This window comes from Stylophora pistillata, chromosome 2 (genome assembly GCF_964205215.1).
Source record: "Stylophora pistillata chromosome 2, jaStyPist1.2, whole genome shotgun sequence".
Taxonomy (NCBI): domain Eukaryota; kingdom Metazoa; phylum Cnidaria; class Anthozoa; order Scleractinia; family Pocilloporidae; genus Stylophora; species Stylophora pistillata.
The window spans coordinates 16,947,734-16,970,819 of record NC_142520.1 but is presented as its reverse complement, the minus strand read 5'-3'; the positions used below and the strand labels follow the sequence as shown (position 1 = coordinate 16,970,819).

Genomic DNA, 23,086 nt, shown 5'->3' with positions numbered 1-23,086 from the left:
GCCACAGTTTCCCTTAAGCCAACTTTTACAAGCTCCAAAAGGACATTATGTGGAGCTGAATTTCACCTTGAAGATTTCAGATAGAAAGCCCTGCAGTGATGACATGTACCCTTGAGTTTCGTGATGGATACGTGTCGGCCAATCTCCTTGGCAGATTTTGTGGAAGAAACATTTCTGGTATCGTGCGATCTAGTGGACATAAAAGTAATCCTAAAAAATTCTTTACAACTTTAAGTTTTCATATTCACAACATTCTTGTAGTTTTCAGAGTGACTCTTCCTCATAAAAAGACCAGTCCTTGCTTATCCTGTGTGTCAAACTGACATGCTCTTTTTAATGTGTAAAGAACCTTAGAGACTACACTTATCATGAAACTATCTCTAAAGCTCTCCCTCCCATTGCCAATGTTCAAACAATTTCTTGCAATCAAAATACAACAGTACTACAGTTTACATCGCTAACTCTATGTATTCATTAATCAATTTTCAGCTCCCATTGACTACTGGCCATAACTTCCAGTTCCTGACTAGATCCTCAGAAATTGGTCCACTTCAAGTTCCAACAGTCCACTCCAGTCCTCTCCTCTGCTTCCCAGCTAACACATAACAAGTCAAGGTTGACTCATTCCAGATTGATTCTGAAGGAGAAAATACTGAAGATGTGGGGAATTGGACTGTTTGGGAAGATGAGACCACAAATCGAGTTTCTCTTCACTTCTTTCCAATGTCTGCTACATCTTGTTACATGCATTTACTCTGATGATCATCTGGGAATGAGTCAGTAAGAAGACACTGATGGAAGACAAACACAACAGGTCAGAGAATTCCTTGTGGGTTGGACGAGAGGGACAATAATATAAAGCACTGGTTGAACCTCATTTTAAATTTCAGACAGAAGTCTGGGGACTTCTCATTCGGCTTAATTTAATGTAGTTAGCTGAGTTAGTTGGGTCCCCTGGGGTTGGCTGGGCCTCCCTTTTTTCTTCACTTAATTTTAATAGGGTTCCTTTTCAGGTACTTTCGGCTTAGGTTAGGTTTCGGCTTAAGATTCTTCTTTAGACAATTTCGGCCTTGATTCTACATCACGACTACATCAACTGTGCACATATCCTCCAGGACTACAATGGCTCTTCAACCATGGACTTCAACATCCACTCTTCCGCGCTGGAGCTCCCTGCTTAGTAGCGCCTCAAATACCAATTTTATAATGTTTCACCCGATAGCAGCAATTCCATAGACTGCAATCTAGTGAAGCATTTTCAACCAAATTATATTGTAAAAATTATTGCGGCAACCCATTTTGGCCAAAGGTTCAACCAGACATCGATTTAGTTACTATATATTTAACTGGATAAATTAGGCCATTCAACTGGGAAGTGTGCTCATTTGCCACTTCTATCATGTTTAGTGGTTTAACTCCAGTTGAAGCCGCTTGTCAAGGCTTCATTTAGTGGGAAATAGGGAACTGCACACACCAGCTTAGGTCACAGAGAAAATAAACTAGGCTAAGTGTATGCTGTATTTTGACAGCATAATAGCTGTCAGTCCAAATTGCGGGCCAATTAATGTCCAAAATACAACACATCAACCAACATCATGGAGCAGAGAAGGAATCACACTGGAGAGGAGACAACATAATATAGTTTTAAGAAACGGCCCAGTATTAATATCTGCTTTTCAATCATACATTAAGCCAATTGTTTGACGAGTCAGCTTACAGGCTGTCATCAAATTTTGCAAAATCAACTCCTCACTCAACATCCCAGCCTCATGTGCACAGCAACTAACCCACAGAAAGGTAGGGCAAGGTCTGCCAGATGTCACCAGGTGGGTGGGTTTTATTTTATTCCGAGTTCGGCTTTCAGTTTCAAATTCACTTCGGCTATCACTCCGGCCTTCGATTTCAACACCTATTGGCATCCAATTTACCGTATCTAGGCTTGGTAACGACCTTGAATCGTTAGCTAGCTACCATCTGGGATACCATTAATGTTCTAATCGGGATGTCAACATTTACTGACACAAGAACACTTGAGGTTTCCACAGATGCTAAATTTTTCATATAGGAAAGCGCATCCTACCCTAGACGATTAACTAATAAAACGATTCATGTAACATTTTCAAAAATAAAAAATCGCAAAACTGTGTGTTTTTGTGTCTTACTCTGAAATAAATTGGCTACAAAGTACAATCAACATAACATTGACTAATACCACATTTTTTTTCCAGAAAGAAGGTAAGTGCTACTAACATCTTTTATTTCAGGATTTCTGGGCCCATTCGGAGGCAAAATTGCACTCAATTTTTCTTCTAGGGCAGCATGAAGAAGCCCATTTTCGGGGGCAAATGTGCTTTTTGGCAGTTGAATGACCGTCGCTCTGTTTGAGAAACCACTTTAAGTACACTTTCAGACACTAGCTCATTTTCGGGAGCTAACATTTCCACTTCGATAAAAGATGATATTACTAACCGTTACTAATTCCAGGAAAGATGATGCTGTAGCTGATCTCATGGACCACTTAAGATAAATATGAAGAAGGGAACACTATTCATCTCAAGCTCTTTCTGGAGATGGTAAGTTGCAGTTGACTGTAGCTTTGTGTGTGTACATAACAGCGTGCATGCTTTGGTTTTTTCAGGTCGTCTTTTTAGTGAGATCATCAACACAAGGCTATGGACAGGTAAAAAATAACAAAAGCATAAAGATATTTGTAACCATTTTACCTGCTAATAGAAAATTCAGATTTCAAACAGTTGAACACCTTTAAGGGGTGAATTATGCCACACGTTCATTAACAAAGCATTTAAAGGTAGTTTTTCAGAATAAATTGACGGAGTATTGGTCTCATTTTAAAAAAATGATTCAAGCTTTTTAGGGGGGCATTAAGCCACTAGAGAAAATTCAGTGACTAAGTTATTAACAGTTAGCTTAGAAAAAAAACAAATTATCCAACTAGTCAATCACGTGCAAAAAGTTCAAGTACACTTGGCATGCTGTAGAAGGAAATCTCTTATTAATCCTTTGCATAGTTTTAATCTTACTAGGTCCTCTGCAACTAGAGAGAAAATGGTTAACTTGAAATACAACAATACAGCTGCTTGCTACCCAGAATAAACCAGCCTACAGCCCTTAAAACACCATGTCCCCTCTCTGGATCAACTGCAACTATACGAGGTCCATCAAGCACCACCTAGTCCTTCACTTCAACCCTTGTGGGAGGCAACAAAATTAAGCCCAAGAGGCAAGAACTAGTATAAGAAGTCCTTCGTCGACCCTTTAGAAGACCAACAAGACTTAAGACTAGGAGGGGAACTGGAACCTTTATCCCTCCTTACAGCTTCTATGGAAGACAAAAACACTTAAAGCTACAAGGGAAGAACTGCAAATGTTAGACCTCTACTTCAGCTCCAATGCAGAATAACAAGACTTGGACGCTAGACATGGAATCTTGAGTCTTTCGTTTCAGCTCCTTCCGAAGACATCAACAGTTAAAGCTTCCACACAAGAAATGGAATATTTTAGTCCTCTACTTCATTTTCACTGAAGACAACAAGACATCAAGCAAAGCAGCAAGAAATGAAATAGTTAGTCCTTCAATTAAGCTCTTAAAAAAAGACAACATTACTTCAGCTCCTATAGACCACAGCAACACTTGAAGCTATTACGCAAGAAATGGAATACTTCAACTTCTATATAAAAAAACAAGACTTGAAGCAAAGAGGCAAGAACTGGAATGTTCAGAACTTCACTTTAGATCTTATAGAAGAAGACTCTTGAAGTTACAAGAAAAGAGTGCCTTGTTTACTCCTTTACTTCACCTCATAAATGGGAGGGAACAGATTTGAAGCTAGGAGGCAAAGCCTGGAATATTCAGTCTTTTACTACAACTCCTTTGGTAGACAGACAAGACTTAAAGATAACAAGCAAGAACTGGATAATGTAGTCCTTAACTTCAGCTCCTTGAGAAGACGAGAAGACAAGACTTGAAGCTAAGAAGCAAAAGCTGGAATGTCCAGTGGTTTCAATTGGCTCCTACAAAAAAGAATGCTGCCAAAGTATTACAAGGAAAATCTATGGACCCTATTGTGTTTTACCTCTACTTGTTATATCCCTACCTGAAATTCTTTCTCTAACAAGGTTGCTAGGGTCTGTAGTTATCTTCCTTAATGACCGCTATCTTACTGAAATAGACTCTATCCTGTTGTTCTATAAATATTGATTTCATCTCTGTCATTTCTCTCTTTATTACAGCCAACTAAATCTTTGCCAGTATGGAATACTATCCCATTGTTTAAAAGCTTTCTTTTACATTCTCATATGTGCAGCTCGCTTTCAAGGGGGCAACTGCTGACAGAAATTATTGCAGACCGATAACACTCTCACTGCCAAGGTTTCGTGGAATAATACTCTTCACTGTCTGACAGTTTTTATGATGTTAGCTTGGAGAATTTGGTTTTGGATCAACTAATAATTCCCTGGTTGATATGTTTCTTTATTCCTCATCACCTGTCTGCTTGATTTTGTGTTGATAATGTAAGGAAAATTCTGTCCTGGTCACTCATCAGAATTAAAAAGAGATAAATTAGCTTCTAGATAAGTATAGTGAGCTGTAGAAAACTACCTTACACGATGTACATGTACATCCCCAGCACTTTCTTCAAAGTGCTTACATGTTTTATCGCTATGAGCTAAAGATCTGCAATTCAAATTTGCACACATAACAATGAAGATCTGCATCAGGTTTCGTAGTGAGTCATCAAAAAAGCTCCAACAAAGTTTTCGGCAATCATTAATAATAATAATATAGATCAATTTCTATAGCGCATTTCCATGTAAATGCTCTAATACGCTTTACAACACTGTGCGGGGGACTTTTCCAGACTGCCGGCGGCAGTTTACAATTAATAAAGGAGAAATTTTTACAGATGCCCCCTCCCCCCCTTCCCAGTAAACAGGCCAGACCACATCACAGTAATCTCGTGATGTGGGTTCTTTAACGTCCCTTGCCGAAATTAACTAATTGATAGGTGCAGGAGACGGGACCTCCGGCTTTACGTCCTATCCGAGAAGACGAAGCAATGTGAGTGAAGCGTCTTGCTTAAGGACACAACGTCAAGCCCCAGCCAGGACTTGAACCCGGGCCATCTGACCTAGAGTCCGGCGCACTGACCACTGGACTACTTAAACCAGCTACTACATATCCCAACGTAATTATTCTCTCTATAAGCGCTAATTACAAAGTACTGACATGTAGTTCCAAGCATAGCCATGCTGATTTTCACCATACGAATCAAGCCGTCTTTTCCAGGAAGCAGTCTTTCAACTCTTCCCATCGGCCACTTTCCTCTCGACACCTTGTCTTCAGAAATCAGCATTACATCTCCAATCTTGAGGGCTGGTTGTTCATTCACCCACTTCTTTCTGACGGATAACTGATGCAAGTACTCTCCCCGCCACCGTTGCCAGAAATGGTTAATAAGCTTCTGCTGGTACAGATATCGCTGCCTCGTTGTGCTTTTGTTTGCTGAAAGTTCGTCTACGAAGTCAGGTAAGCTAAACAGGGATCTTCCAATAGCAAGATGAGCTGGTGTTATAGGCGTTAGATCTCTTATGTCGTCACCTACTGTGGTGAGCGGTCTCGAGTTAATAACGGCTTCAATCCTGGCAAGGATGGTGGTCAACTCTTGATAGGACAACAGCGCTTTGCCCAAGATCTTGCGAAGAGGTTCCTTCACTGAAAGCACCAGCCTTTCCCACCAGCCACCATGCCAAGGAGAGCGCTCGACGATGAACTTCCACTTGATTCCCTTGGAGGTCAATTTGGTCTGGAGCTCTTCCTGATCTATCCTGTCCCACAATCCTTTATTGTCAGATGACCCTTGTGTGAACAACTGTTGGATCTCATGGTCAGCGCATTTGAACGTCTTCGCATTGTCAGACCAGATGGTTCTACAGAGCCCTCGTCTACTGATCATACAAAGAAATGCCAGAAAGAACTCTTAAGTGGACAAGTCACCCGTAAGCTCTAGATGGGTCATGCGGGAGGAGGCACAAGTAAAGATGCATATGTAAGCCTTTTCTGGGGAGGCACTCCCTCGCATGAACAATGGCCCTGCAAAGTCTACACCAACGTGAGTGAAGGCTGGAGACAATGACACCCTCTCTGATGGCAATGGCGCCATTTTCTGTGAACATGGACCAACTCGTTGACGTCGACAAACAATACACTTTTCCAGGATTCTTTTACTTCACGACGTCCCTTGGTGAGCCAGATCTCTTGTTGTAGAACCAAAAGATTGCCCTCAGGTCTAGCATGAAGTAACTCCTTGTGCACACTTTGTATGATTTTCTCAACTACTACATGCCTATGTGGTAAGATTATTGGATGTTTGGTACCCTCTGGCAAGTCTGAGTGCTGTAATCTACCTCCTACCCGCAGCAAGCGATCTCTCTTATCGTAATAAGGGTCCAATTTTAATATAGCACTGGTGTTTGGTAAAGGAAGGTCCTCCTCCAGCCTTTCAGACTCTGCTTGGTACACCTCTTGTTGTATCTCCCGGTACCACCTCAACTTGGCATCTTGCAGCTCCTCGGCTGACAGCTCTTTGGAACCTGCACTTATTCCTGACTTAAAAGCTCGAACACCTCGAAGAACAAATGCTGTTACCTGGATTAGCGTCAGCCATTGCTCATATCGAGTTGGATCAATTACTGGTTCCATAGTAAACAACGCGCATGTTCTTGTCACCCTTTGTTTTCTTTCTTTCTCCACAGACTCGGTCAATTCGTTTGGCGACTCTCGTTGTTCGGGCAGGCATTGAGAAGATAACCAGCACGGTCCACTCCATCAGAACTTGCTATCAGCTTAGACCTTTACGGGCACTCCACGTGTAAGACAGCAGGATTGTCCTCCCATGAACAATGTTTCCAATTGTGGGGGTCCCATGTAGACTGAATCTCAGCAACGCGGTTTGCTACAAATGTCTTCCAGTGGCTACTTGCACCTCTGATCTACTGAAGAGTTACCGTGCTGTCAGTCCAGCACACTACCTGCTCTACTTTGAGTGTTAACGTTAGGGATTCTACAACAAACTTCAGCAATCTTGCGTTAACAACAGCTGCAAGTAACTCTAACCTCGGTAACGATACAGCCTTTGCGGGAGCCACCCTTGATTTGGACATGACAAGATGTGTTGACGCATGGCCGGTTTCATCCAAGCACTTGATATAGACTGCCGCACCGTATGCCTTAGGTAAAGCATCACTGAAGCCATGGAGCTCTATTCTAGAACTTGATCCAATGTTTTCTATGAAATAGCGGGGAATGGTGATACAACTTAACTGTGAAAGTTCCGATTTCCACAACCTCCACTGCTTAGCAATATCCTCACCTAACTGGTCCTCCCACTGTAAACCCTTCTGCCATAGTTCTTGGAACAACATTTTCGCTCTGATTGTAAATGGTGTGATTAGTCCCATAGGGTCAAAAACCCTCGACGCAATGCTCAACAGACTTCTCTTCGTTTCAGGGTCACGAACGGCCAGCGTACTTGGTGGCACGTTAAAGAGGAAGCAGTCAGTTAGTGTACTCCAACATATTCCCAGTGCCTTCAGTGGTTCCCTTGCATTGAAATCAACAGCACTGGACTGTGCCTGATCTTGCTCTGCAATGTGGCTAAGGACCTTCTCCGAATTACTGGCCCACTTTGTCAGATTAAATCCACCTCGCTCCATCATCGCACTTAAGGACTGCTGTAACTTCACTGTATCTTCAACATCATCAGCACCACTAAGGCAGTCATCCATGTACACGTTCGACAGGACTTTCCTTGATGCATCAGGGAACTCTTCACTGCATTTCTTCGCATGGCTTTGAACTGTGGCAATGGCCAGGAATGGACTACAATTAACACCAAATGCCAACCTTTGCAGCTTGTACACTCCCGGTGGTTTATCACTTTGTAGACCCCTCCAAAGATATCGTAGAGCGTCCTGGTCTCGTTCGTCAACCTTGATCTGGAGGAACATCTTTTCAACATTAGCCATAAGTGCAATCCTACGTGCTCGGAATCGAAGTAATACTGATACCAGGTTAGGTTGAAGTGCTGGCCCTGACAGAATACAGTCATTGAGAGATACCTCATGCTCGTCATATGCTGAAGCATCAAAAACAACATGGCATTTTGTAGTTTTCTTGTCCTCTCAAAAGACTGCGTGATGAGGTAAATACCTGACCTTCTCGTTATCATCAACAGCTTCCTTTACTTCTACAGCAAATCCCTTATCTACGTATTGGTTGATGGTATCTCTGTAAGCATTGGCTTTCGCTGGGTTTCTTCTAAGCTGTCTTTCGACACTCTCAAGTCTCTTGGCTGCCTGGAGGTAGTTTGACTTGAATGGCAGAGCATCGCTTTTCCATAACAGCAGTACTTCATAACGCTCACCATCAAACTTCAGTCCCTAGTTGAACTGTCTAACAGACTCTTCTTCCTCTAAGGACATGGGTGTATTCCTTTTATCTACAATTCCAAAAGATTCCAGCTCCCAAAACTGCTTAAGAATGTCTGTAACTGGATCAGTGCACACGGTAGACAGCATGGATTGAGTGTTCTTGGAAGGAAGACCCTCAATGGGTCCTCCTAAATCCATCCAAGTGTTGACTCTACTGCAGTGGGAGCATGAGTGATTTCCCCTTTATTGCATTTACCACTCATAAATGGAAAGTAAAAGTCTGCCCCTATCAACATATCGACGTTAACTGGTCCACGAGGGTACGAGTCGGCAAGTATCAAGTTCCGCAGATGGAGATAATCCTCTAGCCTGATCTCCACTGGTTCTAGTGGTGTGCAGATCTTGTCAATGGTGAGGGCCTCCATGCTAACTGGCGTTGAAACGTTTTCTTGAACAGAGGCAGGTGAGAGCCTGACTTTCTTCATTCTTTTCGTTTGACTGGTTTCTCCCCCTAACATGGATACACTAAGGACTTCAGAAGGTCCATCAAGGGCAAATGATTCCACAGCGTTCTTGGTGATATAAGACCTCTGGCTTCCTGAGTAAAACAAAACCCTTACAGGTGCTCTCTGGAAATCGTCTGAAACCAGCATGGCTGTCCCAGTCTGTAATAAGGTTTGTTGCATCTTGGAGTTGTACGAAGCCACGAATCCACTTAACGTTGTATGTCCCTTTTCTTCCATGCTAGGATCCCAGTCACCATGAAGTATATTGTGATGACGCCCGCCACATTCTTCAACTTTGCACTTGGGTTGGCGGCAGACTAAAGAATAGTGGAAAGTATTTGCAGGCTTTAAACAGTTAAAACACAGCCGGCTCTCCCTTACTAACTGCCAACGTTTGTCAACTGACTTTCGCTCAAGCTCTGGACATTTAAAGATTTCATGTCCCTGCTCCTTACACACATGGCAAGCTGCATAACTTCTCCGATTTGTCTCACTTGCTAGTAGAGCGGCTGCTGAAAACACTTTCTCCCGGGTGTTCCTTGCCCCAGCTCCATCCTGTCTCGTCCCCCACTTCCTCTAGCTGTCCCAACATTCTCACCAATCATACTAGCATTCCTTTTTCCGGCCTCCGTGGAAATCACTTGTTTATTCAGGAACTTGAAGAAAAGTTCAAGATCAACACTTTCCTCCTTGGTGTCAGTTAGTTCTAATTCCCATTTCTCGGATAACTCAAGTGGAAGTTTGGTTTCTAATATTGGAAGGAGGATACAAGAATGGGTCATTGGCTTTTCGCCTAGGGCCTCCAGTGCTCTAATCCGATTCTTTAGAGTATCATGGAGATCTCGCAAAGACTCTACTCCTTCGTTTGACCTTGGTAGCTGGACAATTGACTTGACTAGAGATGAAATAATTATTCTTTTCCTACCAAAGCGATGTTTCAGAGCATCAACAGCATGCTGATAATTAGCACTAGTGACTTCAAATCCTTCGATTGTATGATAAGCAATCCCTTCAAGCACTGAACGCAGGTATAGGTGAACTTTTGAACAGCTGGCACATTGTCATTATCATGAATGGCAACCTCGATTTGGTCCCAAAAAATTTTAAAACATCTCCATCAAACTTGGGTAACTCAAGTTTTGGTAATTTTAAATGTGACTGTTTGTGCTCCGCTGAACCCGAAACAGTTTGTTCGTCTACCTTGGAAACTTCCTGAATAGATGTATACTCTTGATCTATGTCTAAAGAATTATCAATCACTCGATAGTCAATCCACCTTTGAGCTTCTTCAGCTACTTCATCATCAGAAATAAGAGCAATAATTTCCTCTCTTACCTCACTGCAACTCTCCATGTAACCATTCAACTTTTGAACACGATTTTCCATTCTTATGACGTTGTTGCTGGGACTTTTGCTTGTCTCAAGTATTACTTGTATCACAGCATTAATGTCCATCTTGAGGATCATTTCTTTCCTTCTTAACTACTGAAAATTACTTAACTGATGATTAGGAGACTGTGACGACAAAAGTTCACCAGTTGATGCTGCAGGCACGTTGTCAGCTAGCAAGGCCTGTTTAGAGCCTACATGAGTCGATCCCTTACTTTTGTTTTGCAAAGATGGAGGATTAGATTCTTGTTGTTTTATAGCAACGATAAGTCGGGCCATGAGAGCTGTTTTCTTTCCTTTTGCCGGTAAGCCTCTCCTTTGTACCTCGGCTTTGACTTGGGAAAGAGACATTTCACTCACAATTTCCTCCTCTGACGATGCACAGTTGTCTGCCATATTCAATCCTGTAATCGTTTATCTCGATGTTTACTTTTCTGCTTAGTGCTTTGCTTCCCCAAAGGTTTCTCAGATCCGGCTCCGAAGGACCATAATATTTTGTTCAGACTACTAAATAACTTCAACTTTTGACAACGGTTTAAATCACTCCTTTTAATCCAACGAAAAGACTGCTAACTTCAAGCGAAAAGCACATGTTCCTATATCCCATAATACTAACAAAACAAAAATGTCCTTAGTAGGGTGGTGTCATCACAAGTCCAGTCTCACTGGGGGGCGTGATATCCTCCCACTGAGGGTCCGGGCCCGAACAACCACCAAATAAAGAAATATAAAAGATTTCAAGGCCTGATTAACAGCTTTACAATAGATCATCCAATTTAATACAAGACATGCTTTGCTGTAACGACAAAGGAAAGACTTAAAATCAACAGAGGTGAGTATCACTCAAAACTTTAGTGGGATTCAAACCCATAACAGTTGCAACAATAAAAACAAAAACAAAAAAAAGTTAAAGATCTTTTGGTCTCAGTGGGATTCAAACCCATTCAAGTAAGTGCTGAAAGCCTTTAGGCAAGACTGTGCACTAGTGCAACTGTAACTATGTCAGAACTAAATTAATGCTGCTGATGAAGACAGTCAACAGGCCAGACACATGTGATGAAGGGATCAATCAGCACAACATCCCAAAGTCAGCCACAAGGAAACTACACTGGACAAGCACATTTAAGGTGGGTAGAAGACTATAGCATTGCAACAACCTCGTATTCGAACAAAGAGCCTCTCAGGACAAAGGTCCCTTGTGCATAACAAGGAGTTTTGAAGATCCCAGTCAAGTTTCCATTTGTGTCCCAATGAAAGTATTCCCAAGGAATTCCTTACAACTGTAAGTTTTCACATTCACAACATTCTTGAAGTTTTCAGAGTGACTTTTACTCCTAAAAAGACCATTCCTTGCTTATCCTGTGTGACAAATTGACATGCTCTATTTAGTGTGTAAAGAAAACCTTAGAAACTACCCTAATCATGAATTTCTCTCTAATGCTCTCCCTCCCATTGCCAATGTTCAAACAATTTCTTGCAATCAAAATATAACAGTACTACAGTTTATATCACTAACTCAATATATTCATTAATCAATTCTCAGCTCTCATTGACTACTGGCCATATCATGCGGTTCCTGACTCAATCCTCACAAACTGGTCCACTTCCAGTTCCAACTGTCCACTCCACTCCACTCCAGTCCACCCCCGTCCAGTCTGATCTAGTCCGTTCCAGTCTCCTTTCCTTTTCCCACTGCTTCCCAGCTAACACATAGCAAGTCAAGGCTGACTCCTTCCAGATTGATTCTGATGGAGAAAATACAAAGATGTGGGGAATTGGACTGTTTGGGAAGATGAGACCACAAATCGAGTTTCTCTTCACTTCTTTCCAATGTCTGCTACATCTTGTTACATGCATTCACTCTGATGATCATCTGGGAATGAGTCAGTAAGAAGACACTGATGGAAGACAAACACAACAGGTCAGAGAATTCCTTGTGGGTTGGACGAGAGGGACTATAATATAAAGCACTGGTTGAACCTCATTTTAAATTTCAGACAGAAGTCTAGAACCTTCTCATTCGGCTTAACTTAATGTAGTTAGCTAAGTTAGTTGGGTCCCCTGGGGTTGGCTGGGCCTCCCTCTTTTCTTCCCTTAATTTTAATAGGGTTCCTTTTCAGGTACTTTCGGCTTAGCTTAGGTTTCGGCTTAAGATTCTTCTTTAGACAATTTCGGCCTTGATTCTACATCACGACTGCATCAACTGTGCACATATCCTCCAGGACTACAATGGCTCTTCAACCATGGACTTCAACATCCACTCTTCCACGCTGGAGCTCCCTGCTTAGTAGCGCCTCAAATACCAATTTTATAATGTTTCACCCGATAGCAGCAATTCTATAGACTGCAATCTAGTGAAGCATTTTCAACCAAATTATATTGTAAAAATTATTGCGGCAATCCATTTTGGCCAAAGGTTCAACCAGACATCGATTTAGTTACTATATATTTAACTGGATAAATTAGGCCATTCAACTGGGAAATGTGCTCATTTGCCACTTCTATCATGTTTAGGGGTTTAACTCCAGTTGAAGCCGCTTGTCAAGGCTTCATTTAGTGGGAAATAGGGAACTGCACACACCAGCTTAGGTCACAGAGAAAATAAACTAGGCTAAGTGTATGCTGTATTTTGACAGCATAATAGCTGTCAGTCCAAATTGCGGGCCAATTAATGTCGAAAATACAACACATCAACCAACATCATGGAGCAGAAAAGGAATCACAGTGGAGAGGAGACAACATAATATAGTTTGAAGAAATGGCCCATTATTAATATTTGCTTTTGAATCATACATTGAGCCAATTGTTTGACAAGTCAGCTTACAGGCTGTCACCAAATTTTGCAAAATCAACTCCTCACTCAACATCCCAGCCTCATGTGCACAGCAACCAACCCACAGAAAGGTAGGGCAAGGTCTGCCAGATGTCACCAGGTGAGTGGGTTTTATTTATTCCGAGTTCGGCTTTCAGCTTCAAAATCACTTCGGCTATCACTCCAGCCTTCGATTTCAACACATATTGGCATCCAATTTACCGTATCTAGGCTTGGTAACGACCTTGAATCGTTAGCTAGCTACCATCTGGGACACCATTAATGTTCTAATCGGGATGTCAACATTTGCTGACACAAGAACACTTGAGGTTTCCACAGATGCTAAATTTTTCATATAGGAAAGCGCATCCTAGCTACCCTAGACGATTAAATAATAAAACGATTCATGTAACATTTTCAAAAATAAAAAAATCGCAAAACTCTGTGTTTTTGTGTCTTACTCTGAAATAAATTGGCTACAAAGTACAATTAACATAACATTAACTAATACCACATTTTTTTCCAGAAAGAAGGTAAGTGCTACTAACATCTTTTATTTCAGGATTTCTGGGCCCATTTGGAGGCAAAATTACACTCAACTTTTCTTCTAGGGCAGCATGAAGAAGCCCATTTTCGGGGGCAAATGTGCTTTTTGGCAGTTCAATGACCCTCGCTCTGTTTGAGAAACCACTTTAAGAGACTAGCTCATTTTCGGGAGCTAACATTTCCACTTCGATAAAAGATATTACTAACCGTTACTAATTCCAGAAAGATGACGCTGTAGCTGATCTCATGGACCAGTTAAGATAGATATGAAGAAGAGAACTCTATTCATCTCAAGCTCTTTCTGCAGATGGTAAGTTGCAGTTGACTGTAACTTTGTGTGTGTACATAACAGCATGCATGCTTTGGTATTTTCAGGTGATCTTTTTAGTGAGATCATCAACACAAGGCTACGGAAAATCAGGTAAAAAATAACAAAAGCATGAAGATATTTGTAACCGTTTTACCTGCTAATAGACAATTTAGATTTCAAACAGTTGAATACCTTTAAGGGGTAAATTACTATAGAAGTTAGTTAACAAAGCATTTAAAGGCAGTTTTTCAGAATAAATTGACAGAGTATTGGTCTCATTTTAAAAAAATAATTCAAGGTTTTTTTGGGGGGGGGCATTAAGCCACTAGAGAAATTTCAGTGACTAAGTTATCAACAGTTAGCTTTAAAAAAAAAAACAAATTATCCAACTAGTCAATCACGTGCAAAAAGTTAAAGTACACTTGGCATGCTGTAGAAGGAAATCTCTTATTAAACTTTTGCATAGTTTTAATCTTACTGGGCCCTTTGCAACTAGAGAGAAAATGGTTAACTTGAAATACAACATTACAGCTGCTTACTACCAAGAATAAACCAGCCTACAGCCCTTAAAACACCATGTCCCTTCTCTGGATCAACTGCAACTATACGAAGTCCATCAAACACCACCTAGTCCTTCACTTCAACCCCAGTGGAAGGCAACAAAATTAAGCCCAAGAGGCAAGAACTAGTATAATAAGTCCTTCCGTCTCCCCTTTAGAAGACCAACAAGACTTAAGACTAGGAGGGGAACTGCATTACCTTTATCCCTCCTTACAGCTTCTATGGAAGACTAAAACAGTTAAAGCTACGAGGCAAGAACTGCAAAATTTAGACCTCTACATCAGCTCCAATGCAGAATAACAAGACTTGGACACAAGACTTCATTTAGTGGGAAATAGGGAACTGCACACACCAGCTTAGGTGACAGACAATAAACTACTTGTATAATTGTTTGATAGCATAACAGCTGTCAGTTCAAATTCTGGGCAAAAATAGAACACATCAACTAACATTATGGAGCAGATGAGGAGTCACAATGGAGAGGAAACCTCATATTAGTCTTAAGAAATGGCCCAGTTAAAATATTTGCTTTTTGTTCATACATTAAAGCAATTGTCTTAAAAACTCAGCTTTCAAGCTGTCTTCGTAATGTTGGGGAATAGAATACTCTTCTCTTGACAAATTGGATCACAGAGGCCTGATGTGTGCAGCAACCAACCCTTACAAAGGTAGGGCAAGGTCTCCAAGTTGTCACCAGGTGGGTGTGTTTTATTCTATTCCGAGTTCGGCTTTCGGTTTGAAATTCACTATGGCTATCATTCTGTCTTTCGATTTCAACATCAATTGGCATCAAATTTACTGTCTAAAAGCTTGATAACGACCCTTACTCGTTAACTAGCCAACCTCTTAAACCTGATCTGGGACACCCTGAGTGTTCCAATCGGGGTGTTGACATTTAACTGACACAGGAACACTTGAGGTTTCTGCAGATGCTTAATTTTTCATTTAGGAAATTTAAAGTGCATCCCACCCTTAGCAAGAATTTAACGAGCAACTGGTTGTAATATTTTCAAAAAGTAGAGAAAAACAACCTGTGTGTCTGTCATTCTTCTTCAGAAACCTAACTTTAGACTTCAACTACAAGATTACTAATTTATTTACTTTTCAGGGATTTAATTCTAGCAGCTCCGAGCCCATGTTTTGGAGCAGACCTGAAGATTGATGGTTCCATAACATAACAAAAAATTAATGTGTCACCAAAATATACACATGCAAATTCTTTGAAAACTTAAGAACGATGTTCATAGAAAAAAAAAATAAAAAAAGACTGTCTCTCTGTGTGTCACTTTCTTAGAAAGTCATAGTTACTAACAACTAAATTTTTTCAGGAACAAGGTAAGTGCTATTATTTGGGGCTGACACTTAATTTATTGCATTTTTTTTTTCAGGACAAGATAAGTGTACTAGCCTATTTTGGTTGCACCATCATTCTCTTACAAATACATACATCATTTTACTTGTTATTTATCACCATGTCAACAAACATTTCTTCAAACAGCAAAAAGGTGAGTGCTACTAATGCCTCCTACATGTACATGCAGATATCAGTGGATAATCATCAAGTTATTAGTCAGTATGTTCTCAAACATTTTTTTTAATAGCATTAAAGGTGAGTATCAATAATTCTTCTTATATCAGTCTATAACCCATCATGTTCCTAATCAGTATGTTCTCAAACATTTTTTTAAACATCAAATAAGGTGAGTATCAATAAATATATCTTATTAACCAAGTGCGAGGGCCGTACTGGGAGAATATCAGCCTGAGATCTTGACAGTATGGACCGAGTGCAGCGAGGTCCGTACAAAAAAGCTTGTGGGCCGATATTCTTCCAGTACAGTCCTGAGCAAGCTTGGTTGATACGAGATTTATTATAAGACTGAAGTTCAAAGGGACACAAGTGCGGCATCATTCAGGACCATTCGGGACAGTGCCCGGTCCAATACTTAGAGAATATTGACTGGCAATAGAGCATTTTGATTGGTTGATTTTAGTTATTGGCCCTCTGACTGCCCGAGTCGTGTAATAATACTTCTTACATCAGTCTATAACCCACCATGTTCCTAATCAGTATGTTCTCAAACATTTTTTTAAACAGCAAAAATGGTGAGTATCAATAATACTTCTTATATCAGTCTTAATAACCCATCATGTTCCAAATCAGTATGTTCTCAAACATCTTATTAAACAGCAAATAAGGTGAGTATCAATAATACTTCTTATATCAGTCTATAACCCATCATGTTCCTAATCAGTATGTTCTCAAACATTTTTTTAAACAGCAAATAAGGTGAGTATCAATAATACTTCTTATATCAGTCTATAACCCATCATGTTCCTAATCAGTATGTTCTCAAACATTTTTTTAAACAGCAAAAATGGTGAGTATCAATAATACCTCTTATATCAGTCTCTAACCCATCATGTTCCTAATCAGTATGTTCTCAAACATCTTATTAAACAGCAAATGAGGTGAGTATCAATAATACTTCTTATATCAGTCTATAACCCATCATGTTCCTAATCAGTATGTTCTCAAACATTTTTTAAACAGCAAATAAGGTGAGTATCAATAATACTTCTTATATCAGTCTATAACCCATCATGTTCCTAATCAGTATGTTCTCAAATATTTTTTTAAACAGCAAATAAGGTGAGTATCAATAATACTTCTTGTATCAGTCTATAACCCATCATGTTCCTAATCAGTATGTTCTCAAACATTTTTTTTAACAGCAAAAAAGTTGAGTATCAATAATACCTCTTATATATTCTTTAACTCATCATATTACTAACCATGCAGTATGTTCTCAAACATTTTTTTAACAGTAAAAAAGGTGAGTGCTACTTATGCCTCTTATTTCTGTCTATTTCTCATCAAAACAAGGTTAGTCTTGGTAACATTTTTATATTGGGAGCTTGAAGTCTTATTTCCAGGGCAAACAACTAGATTAATAATAGGAAAAGGAATTCAGACTACAGACAAACAAACAAACAAATTCTTATTATTTTTCCAGCTCAGACACTCATTCTCAGCCAATTCAAAAGGTAAGTAAGCTTAACTGTCACAAATACAGTATGCAGAACAGCCTGAAGGCTTTAAATAGTTTCCAGGAAATCTGATCATTTGAAAGCACCAAAATCAACCAGAAGGAATTCATAGATCCTATCCAGGTCAGCATTGAACCTCAAGGAAATTATCAACATATAACTCTCCCAAATAATATCACTACAATATCCAGCAAACAGGTAATGAGAGTACCCAAACTTGTCAGATAGAAGTTGTTAGGCAAAGGAACTTAAAAGAAAACTTATCACACTCTTAAAATATATAGAGACTGCACAAATCCCAAAATGGCATATAATTCTTGTTCTGGTCATACCCATTTGACAGCCTATCAGACCAGTCATGAGCAAACAGTCCTTAGCAGCTAAAAAGCCTCATGCTGGAAAAAAAAACTTAAAGGTTGGTCCTTTCTCTTTGAATTTTTAGGATGTAAGTTGCACTACAAGAACAAGGAAGAGACAATCACTATTCATAAGACAAAATAATTTCAGAGAAAGTATCCAGCAATCATACAGATTCATTGCTTAGGACTTAAACTTTCAAATCTCTTGTAACATCCTTTAACAAAAATCTACGTCTTCAAACAAAACAAATCATATATTCCTTACACTGCTGCTACGTTATTTTTAACGAAAAAATTAGATAATGTGATTTTAACATTTAAAAGAGTTTTGGCACAGTACCTTGAGGTATTGTTATCATTGGCATACACTTCACAGAGTGTTAGGGTGTTCTTCCACTTTGAATTCAAAGAATCTGCAGATGCTCTCAATACAGTACATCAACCCAAGCAGCAAATGTACATTAAAAGATATAACTGTGTGTGAAAATTTTGATTGTTGGCAAAATTAACATTCCAATTAAATAATTCAAAATAGGTCACAAAAATTTAGCACTTAACTAACACTACTGTCTTTACAACATTATTAAAATTATCTGCTGTTTTATTTTTATCTTTTCAGCCTCTACAAATGTAACTACTGGTGACTAAGAAGAAGATAAGGCATTTTTATAAAGGACACTAACAAACAAAGGCTGTGTAATTACAGTAGTAAAACATTTTAGGGTAAAACACTGTTAAGCAACCTTCAAACCCCAAAGTTTTAATCACCATAGCACAGGTTTGGGGAACATGGTCCCCATTTCTTCCCCATGCGGGTTTTTTTTGGGTTTACATGTCCAGCCATGGTGCAATCCCCTCTTACACCTTAAGATTAGTGTGCATATTCTCCATACTTTTTTCTTGAAATTTCCAAAGGCACTGACCAGGAGAATTTGAATAAAAACCAAAAGCTTCCTTGCCAAAATTTTTTATCCAAAATTGATACTGCAAGAACTAATTAGATGCTCTCAATATGTTGTACAATGTAACACACATTTCACCTAGCTGAATGACAATCAACAACTATCAAAAACTTTAACTTGGTGTAAAATAATTTTTTGTGTCCAAGAAAACATGCTTAGACTTGAATTAAAATCAGGGGTGTTGGAAATTAAAACATGACATTTCCAAAATTTGGGCATTTTGCACTTGGAACATTCTGAGCTCTCCATAATATTCTTTAAAGCTTAAAATCTAACAACTAACCTTTTAATCCACTAATTACTTCTAAAGAGAAATCTGAGTGTTTCAGGTCAGGGGATAAAATCCAAAATTAACAAGGTTTTTTTTGGGGGGGGGGAAATGATTCAAGTCATAGCACATTACAATTTTCTTGAAGTACTTAGCTGGGGTTAAAGTTCAGATTTCTCAATCAACATGTTATATAGATTAATTCAACTCTAAAAACTGCTGAAAAGGTTTAATAAATGACTTCTGTAGCAATTCTGCATGTAGTTAGATCCAAAAAAGCATATATTAAGTAAAGAACTTTATATTTGAATATATCATATCATATTACACCAATTTAGAGGTTGTCAGACATTCAGGAGGAAATTTAGAATGTTGTTCCCATATAACAGACTGATGTCAAAGCAAAGTAGGTTTGAGATAACTCAAATGTTTTGGGTGGAAGGTATGGGTGGTGGAGTGGTGGTGATGGTAAGGACTAAGAAACAGATTGGGACGGAGGGAGAGCTAGTATTGTGGGCGGGGGTTTACAAATGCGGCTATAACTGAAAAGGATCATGGCAGGTTGGGAAGGTAAAATGTTGGGATGGGTTGGGATTAAATGGGTTTGGGTTAGAGACAGGGAGGGTTACAGGCTAGGGTGAGGGTTTTAACTTGGGTAAAGAGGAATAGGGTGGTTGTTATGGTGTTTGGAGATGGTGCGTAAGTGTTTGGCTGGAGTTTTGGTGGGCAGGCAGGCAGGCAGGCATTGATTTGAGGCTGAGTTAAGGTTCCTATTTAGGAAAAAGGTGGAACGTTTGAGTTGTCTCAAATTCACTTCTGTGTTTTTCATCAATTTGACACTTTTTGAGTCATTACTTGTAAATCTTTCAATACTGTTTCCAATTCTTTAAAGGTAATTAGCACCTAAGTTCTGTTTAAGTTAAAATTTCATTCTTGCTGAGTTAAAATGTTGTGGTGTGTGTTTCCCTTCAATTCAATTAATTACAAAAGATTCCTGTGTTTTAATAAAGTAAGAATATCACAGTTTGATCAAAAGGTGTCTTTTTTGTTGTTTTCCTCCTAATCCCAAACTTCCTATTCTTAGTAATTTTTAATCCATGGAAACCTTACCATGGTCATTTTGTGGAGACTCAAATGTGCTCAAAGAGCCAGACAAGGTTCTAGACAGTAAATCCAAAATAACAGTTTTGGACAGTTGCATAATAAAAGTATGAAGTGTTATCATCTGAATAACGGTGGCTCTGGGATAGACTGTTCTGGGTGATGGCAACCAACCCCTTAAAGATTTGGGTGAAAGGAAGAGCCAGTTGACTCTTATTTCAAATGTCCTAAGCCACTGACTGCTATTTCCTGGTTCAAACCATTCACTGTAAATTCAGGTCAATTGAACACGAGTAAAAAGGTGCAAACATTAAAAGTTTTTAAAGCCATGCCGTATATAAGATTAATTGGTGGTCGCCATGAATAGATGTCGCACCCTTGAATTTCTTGATTGGGTTACTATTGCTTCACACGAAGTTAACTTGCACTCTGAAAGTCCTAGCGAGTAAAGTTAAATCTCTCATCTTAAGTAACGTCTACTTAATCGTTTTAATCGCATGGGGCTTTCTTTCAAATGCAAAAGATAGAGGCACTAGAGCGCGTTCACAAAAGAAGTAACGCATTGATCGATCTTTGGCACCTTTTGCTGTGATGTCAAGAGACATATACCTTTAGAAAACAACACTTTACCATTGCTGCGTATGTTACTTGAAGTGTGGTTAAAATACATGTTAAGAGCCTTACTTGTGATCGTAAGCTGTCTGCTTCCCGCATCAACACAAGCTGAATTTTTCCTAACAAGCGAGCGAAGCGCCAAGTAACCCCTCGTGTACGCTTCACGTTCTTTTGGAAGGACTTCGTAGACACTATCCCACTCGCTGCTTTCGACGCAAAGCAGCTTCAAAAAGTGAAGTGTCAGAAGATACTTAAGGGCTGTAATAGCCGAGATTATCAGTGTCTGGCTGTCACAGCGCGTACGTTCATGATTAGGCGCCATTTTGACTGACGCGCAAACGATCCCATAAGCACTACCAGATTGCCTCCTTTGATGGCCGGAAAAACTTAAACGGTTTAGGTGTTACGGCATGGTTTATTTACTTGAATTTTGCCGATTTCTTTTATATCGTGATAATTTTTTTCCCAAAAATTCCCTCTTTTGACGGAATATTACAAGCGCACCTCTTCACTTAACGATCAGAATCAGGGCTACCGCGCTTGCTAAAGATGACAAGGAAATGTGCATGAACACGGAATACGGAGCAAAAATTCCTTGCAGCCACATGATTGCCACAGGAGAAACCTTGCGCGAGACTTCTGTATAGTGGATTCATGCTGACGTCATTGTCTACATTTTTGCTCATTTGCATACGGCTTTGTGTAAAGAAGGAAGCATGTTAGATATAAATTGACTTCAGGCAGCTAAAGAGCTAGAAAACCTTAATACATGGTGAAATTTTTAGCTCTTTGGGTGTAATATTCAAGGAGAAATAGTCCATCAAAAACTGCAAAATTTCTGGGTGGCAAAAGCGCTAATAAGCTCATACATTCTATGTAAAATTTTGAGTTTTTAAGCCCGTGTTGCACAAAAAATATTCAATGCATCAGGCTCGTATTCATTGGCCGAGTTAATCGTACTTTGACCTTTCGATATTCAGAACTGATTTATTTTTAGCTCCATCAGAAACTGAATTGCTTATGCTAATAAGGCAAATATTGTAAACAAGGATTCCCCTATACCCATGTGAGAGCCATGGGCACCAAGTCATGTCCTAACATTCTGGGTCTTTCCTCCACCCTACACCTCTTCGCAAACATCTCGCAATTAATCTTTAAAAATCAGATCATACCAATAAGGAAAGCAAAATATTATTTAAATAATTCGTGTACAGATCGTTTACTTTTTGGGAAGTTATCAAAAGAGATCAAGCGATAACTAGTTCATAGAGGGCCAAACTACATCCCTGCGTAATGGAGCTTTGAAAATCAAATGGAACAAAGCACATCAACATTTGATCAAACGAATTTATATACGGCTCGCACAAATACGGTTCGGACGGAGGGAATTCGTTGAAAAACAAATAAGACAGAATTCCAACAACACTAGAAGCATTTGGAAAACAATCAGGTCATGTATTCCAAAACAGCCCATGAATGTCAAGAGTCTTACTACAGATGATCAAACCGTAGCAAACGAATTTAACAGGTTCTTTAGCTCGGTTGTGAAATCTACGATAGAAAAAAATCAACTTCTCGCTGACAAATTTAATTACGCGCCCGCTCCGGACACCTTCATTCCGAGAAACTATCCAACTTCAGAACAGTTCTCTTTACCTCGGTGGAATGCTCTCAGGTTATAGACATTGTTAATTCAATACCTAACAACAAAGCTCCAGGAATTGACAAAGTACCATATCGTGTAATTAAGGAGAGTTTGCCGCAGACCATCGCTCCTTGTGTCACCTCCATCATTATTGCCTCTCTTGAAAGTGGTGTTTTTCCAGCTTCTTGGAAAATTTCCGAAGTTTAGCCAATTCTCAAGAATGGAGATCACGAAGAAGCTAACAACTATAGACCAATACCGCGGCTCCCAATACTCTCTAAGATATGCGAAAGAGCGGCATTAAAATTAATCAGCTGTCTTCATATTTAACAACTAATCAAAGAATATCAGCGAAACAAAGGGGCAACAAAAGATGGTATTCAACTGAAACAGCACTGATCTCTACTACTGATTTTATTCCTCGCGCTATCGACCAGAAAAAAATCACTGCAATTGTATATCTTGATATAAGTAAAGCCTTTGACACTATCAACCACGTGATTCTTCTAA

The 23,086-nt window shown here is 39.6% G+C and overlaps 2 protein-coding genes and 1 long non-coding RNA gene across 3 annotated transcripts; 1 reads left to right on the top strand and 2 right to left on the bottom strand.

Moving 5' to 3' along the window:
* Window positions 1-5,177: 5,177 nt before the first annotated feature.
* Window positions 5,178-6,721, bottom strand: LOC148737430 (uncharacterized). The gene is made up of 2 exons (XM_088749299.1): window positions 6,204-6,721; window positions 5,178-5,964 (listed from the first exon to the last, which is right to left on the bottom strand). Exons 1-2 carry the CDS (start codon window positions 6,719-6,721, stop codon window positions 5,178-5,180), a joined length of 1,305 nt encoding a protein of 434 aa, XP_088605425.1.
* Window positions 6,722-7,011: 290 nt separating this feature from the next.
* Window positions 7,012-9,739, bottom strand: LOC148737429 (uncharacterized). The gene is made up of 3 exons (XM_088749298.1): window positions 9,556-9,739; window positions 8,708-9,274; window positions 7,012-8,156 (listed from the first exon to the last, which is right to left on the bottom strand). The coding sequence occupies exons 1-3, from the start codon at window positions 9,737-9,739 to the stop codon at window positions 7,012-7,014; spliced, it is 1,896 nt and encodes a 631-aa protein (XP_088605424.1).
* A 6,717-nt stretch (window positions 9,740-16,456) lies between these two features.
* LOC148737428 (uncharacterized) lies at window positions 16,457-20,250 on the top strand. Its single transcript, XR_015996474.1, has 3 exons — window positions 16,457-17,623; window positions 17,970-18,041; window positions 18,605-20,250. It is a non-coding gene; the product is annotated as an uncharacterized LOC148737428 (long non-coding RNA).
* The last annotated feature ends 2,836 nt before the right edge of the window (window positions 20,251-23,086 follow it).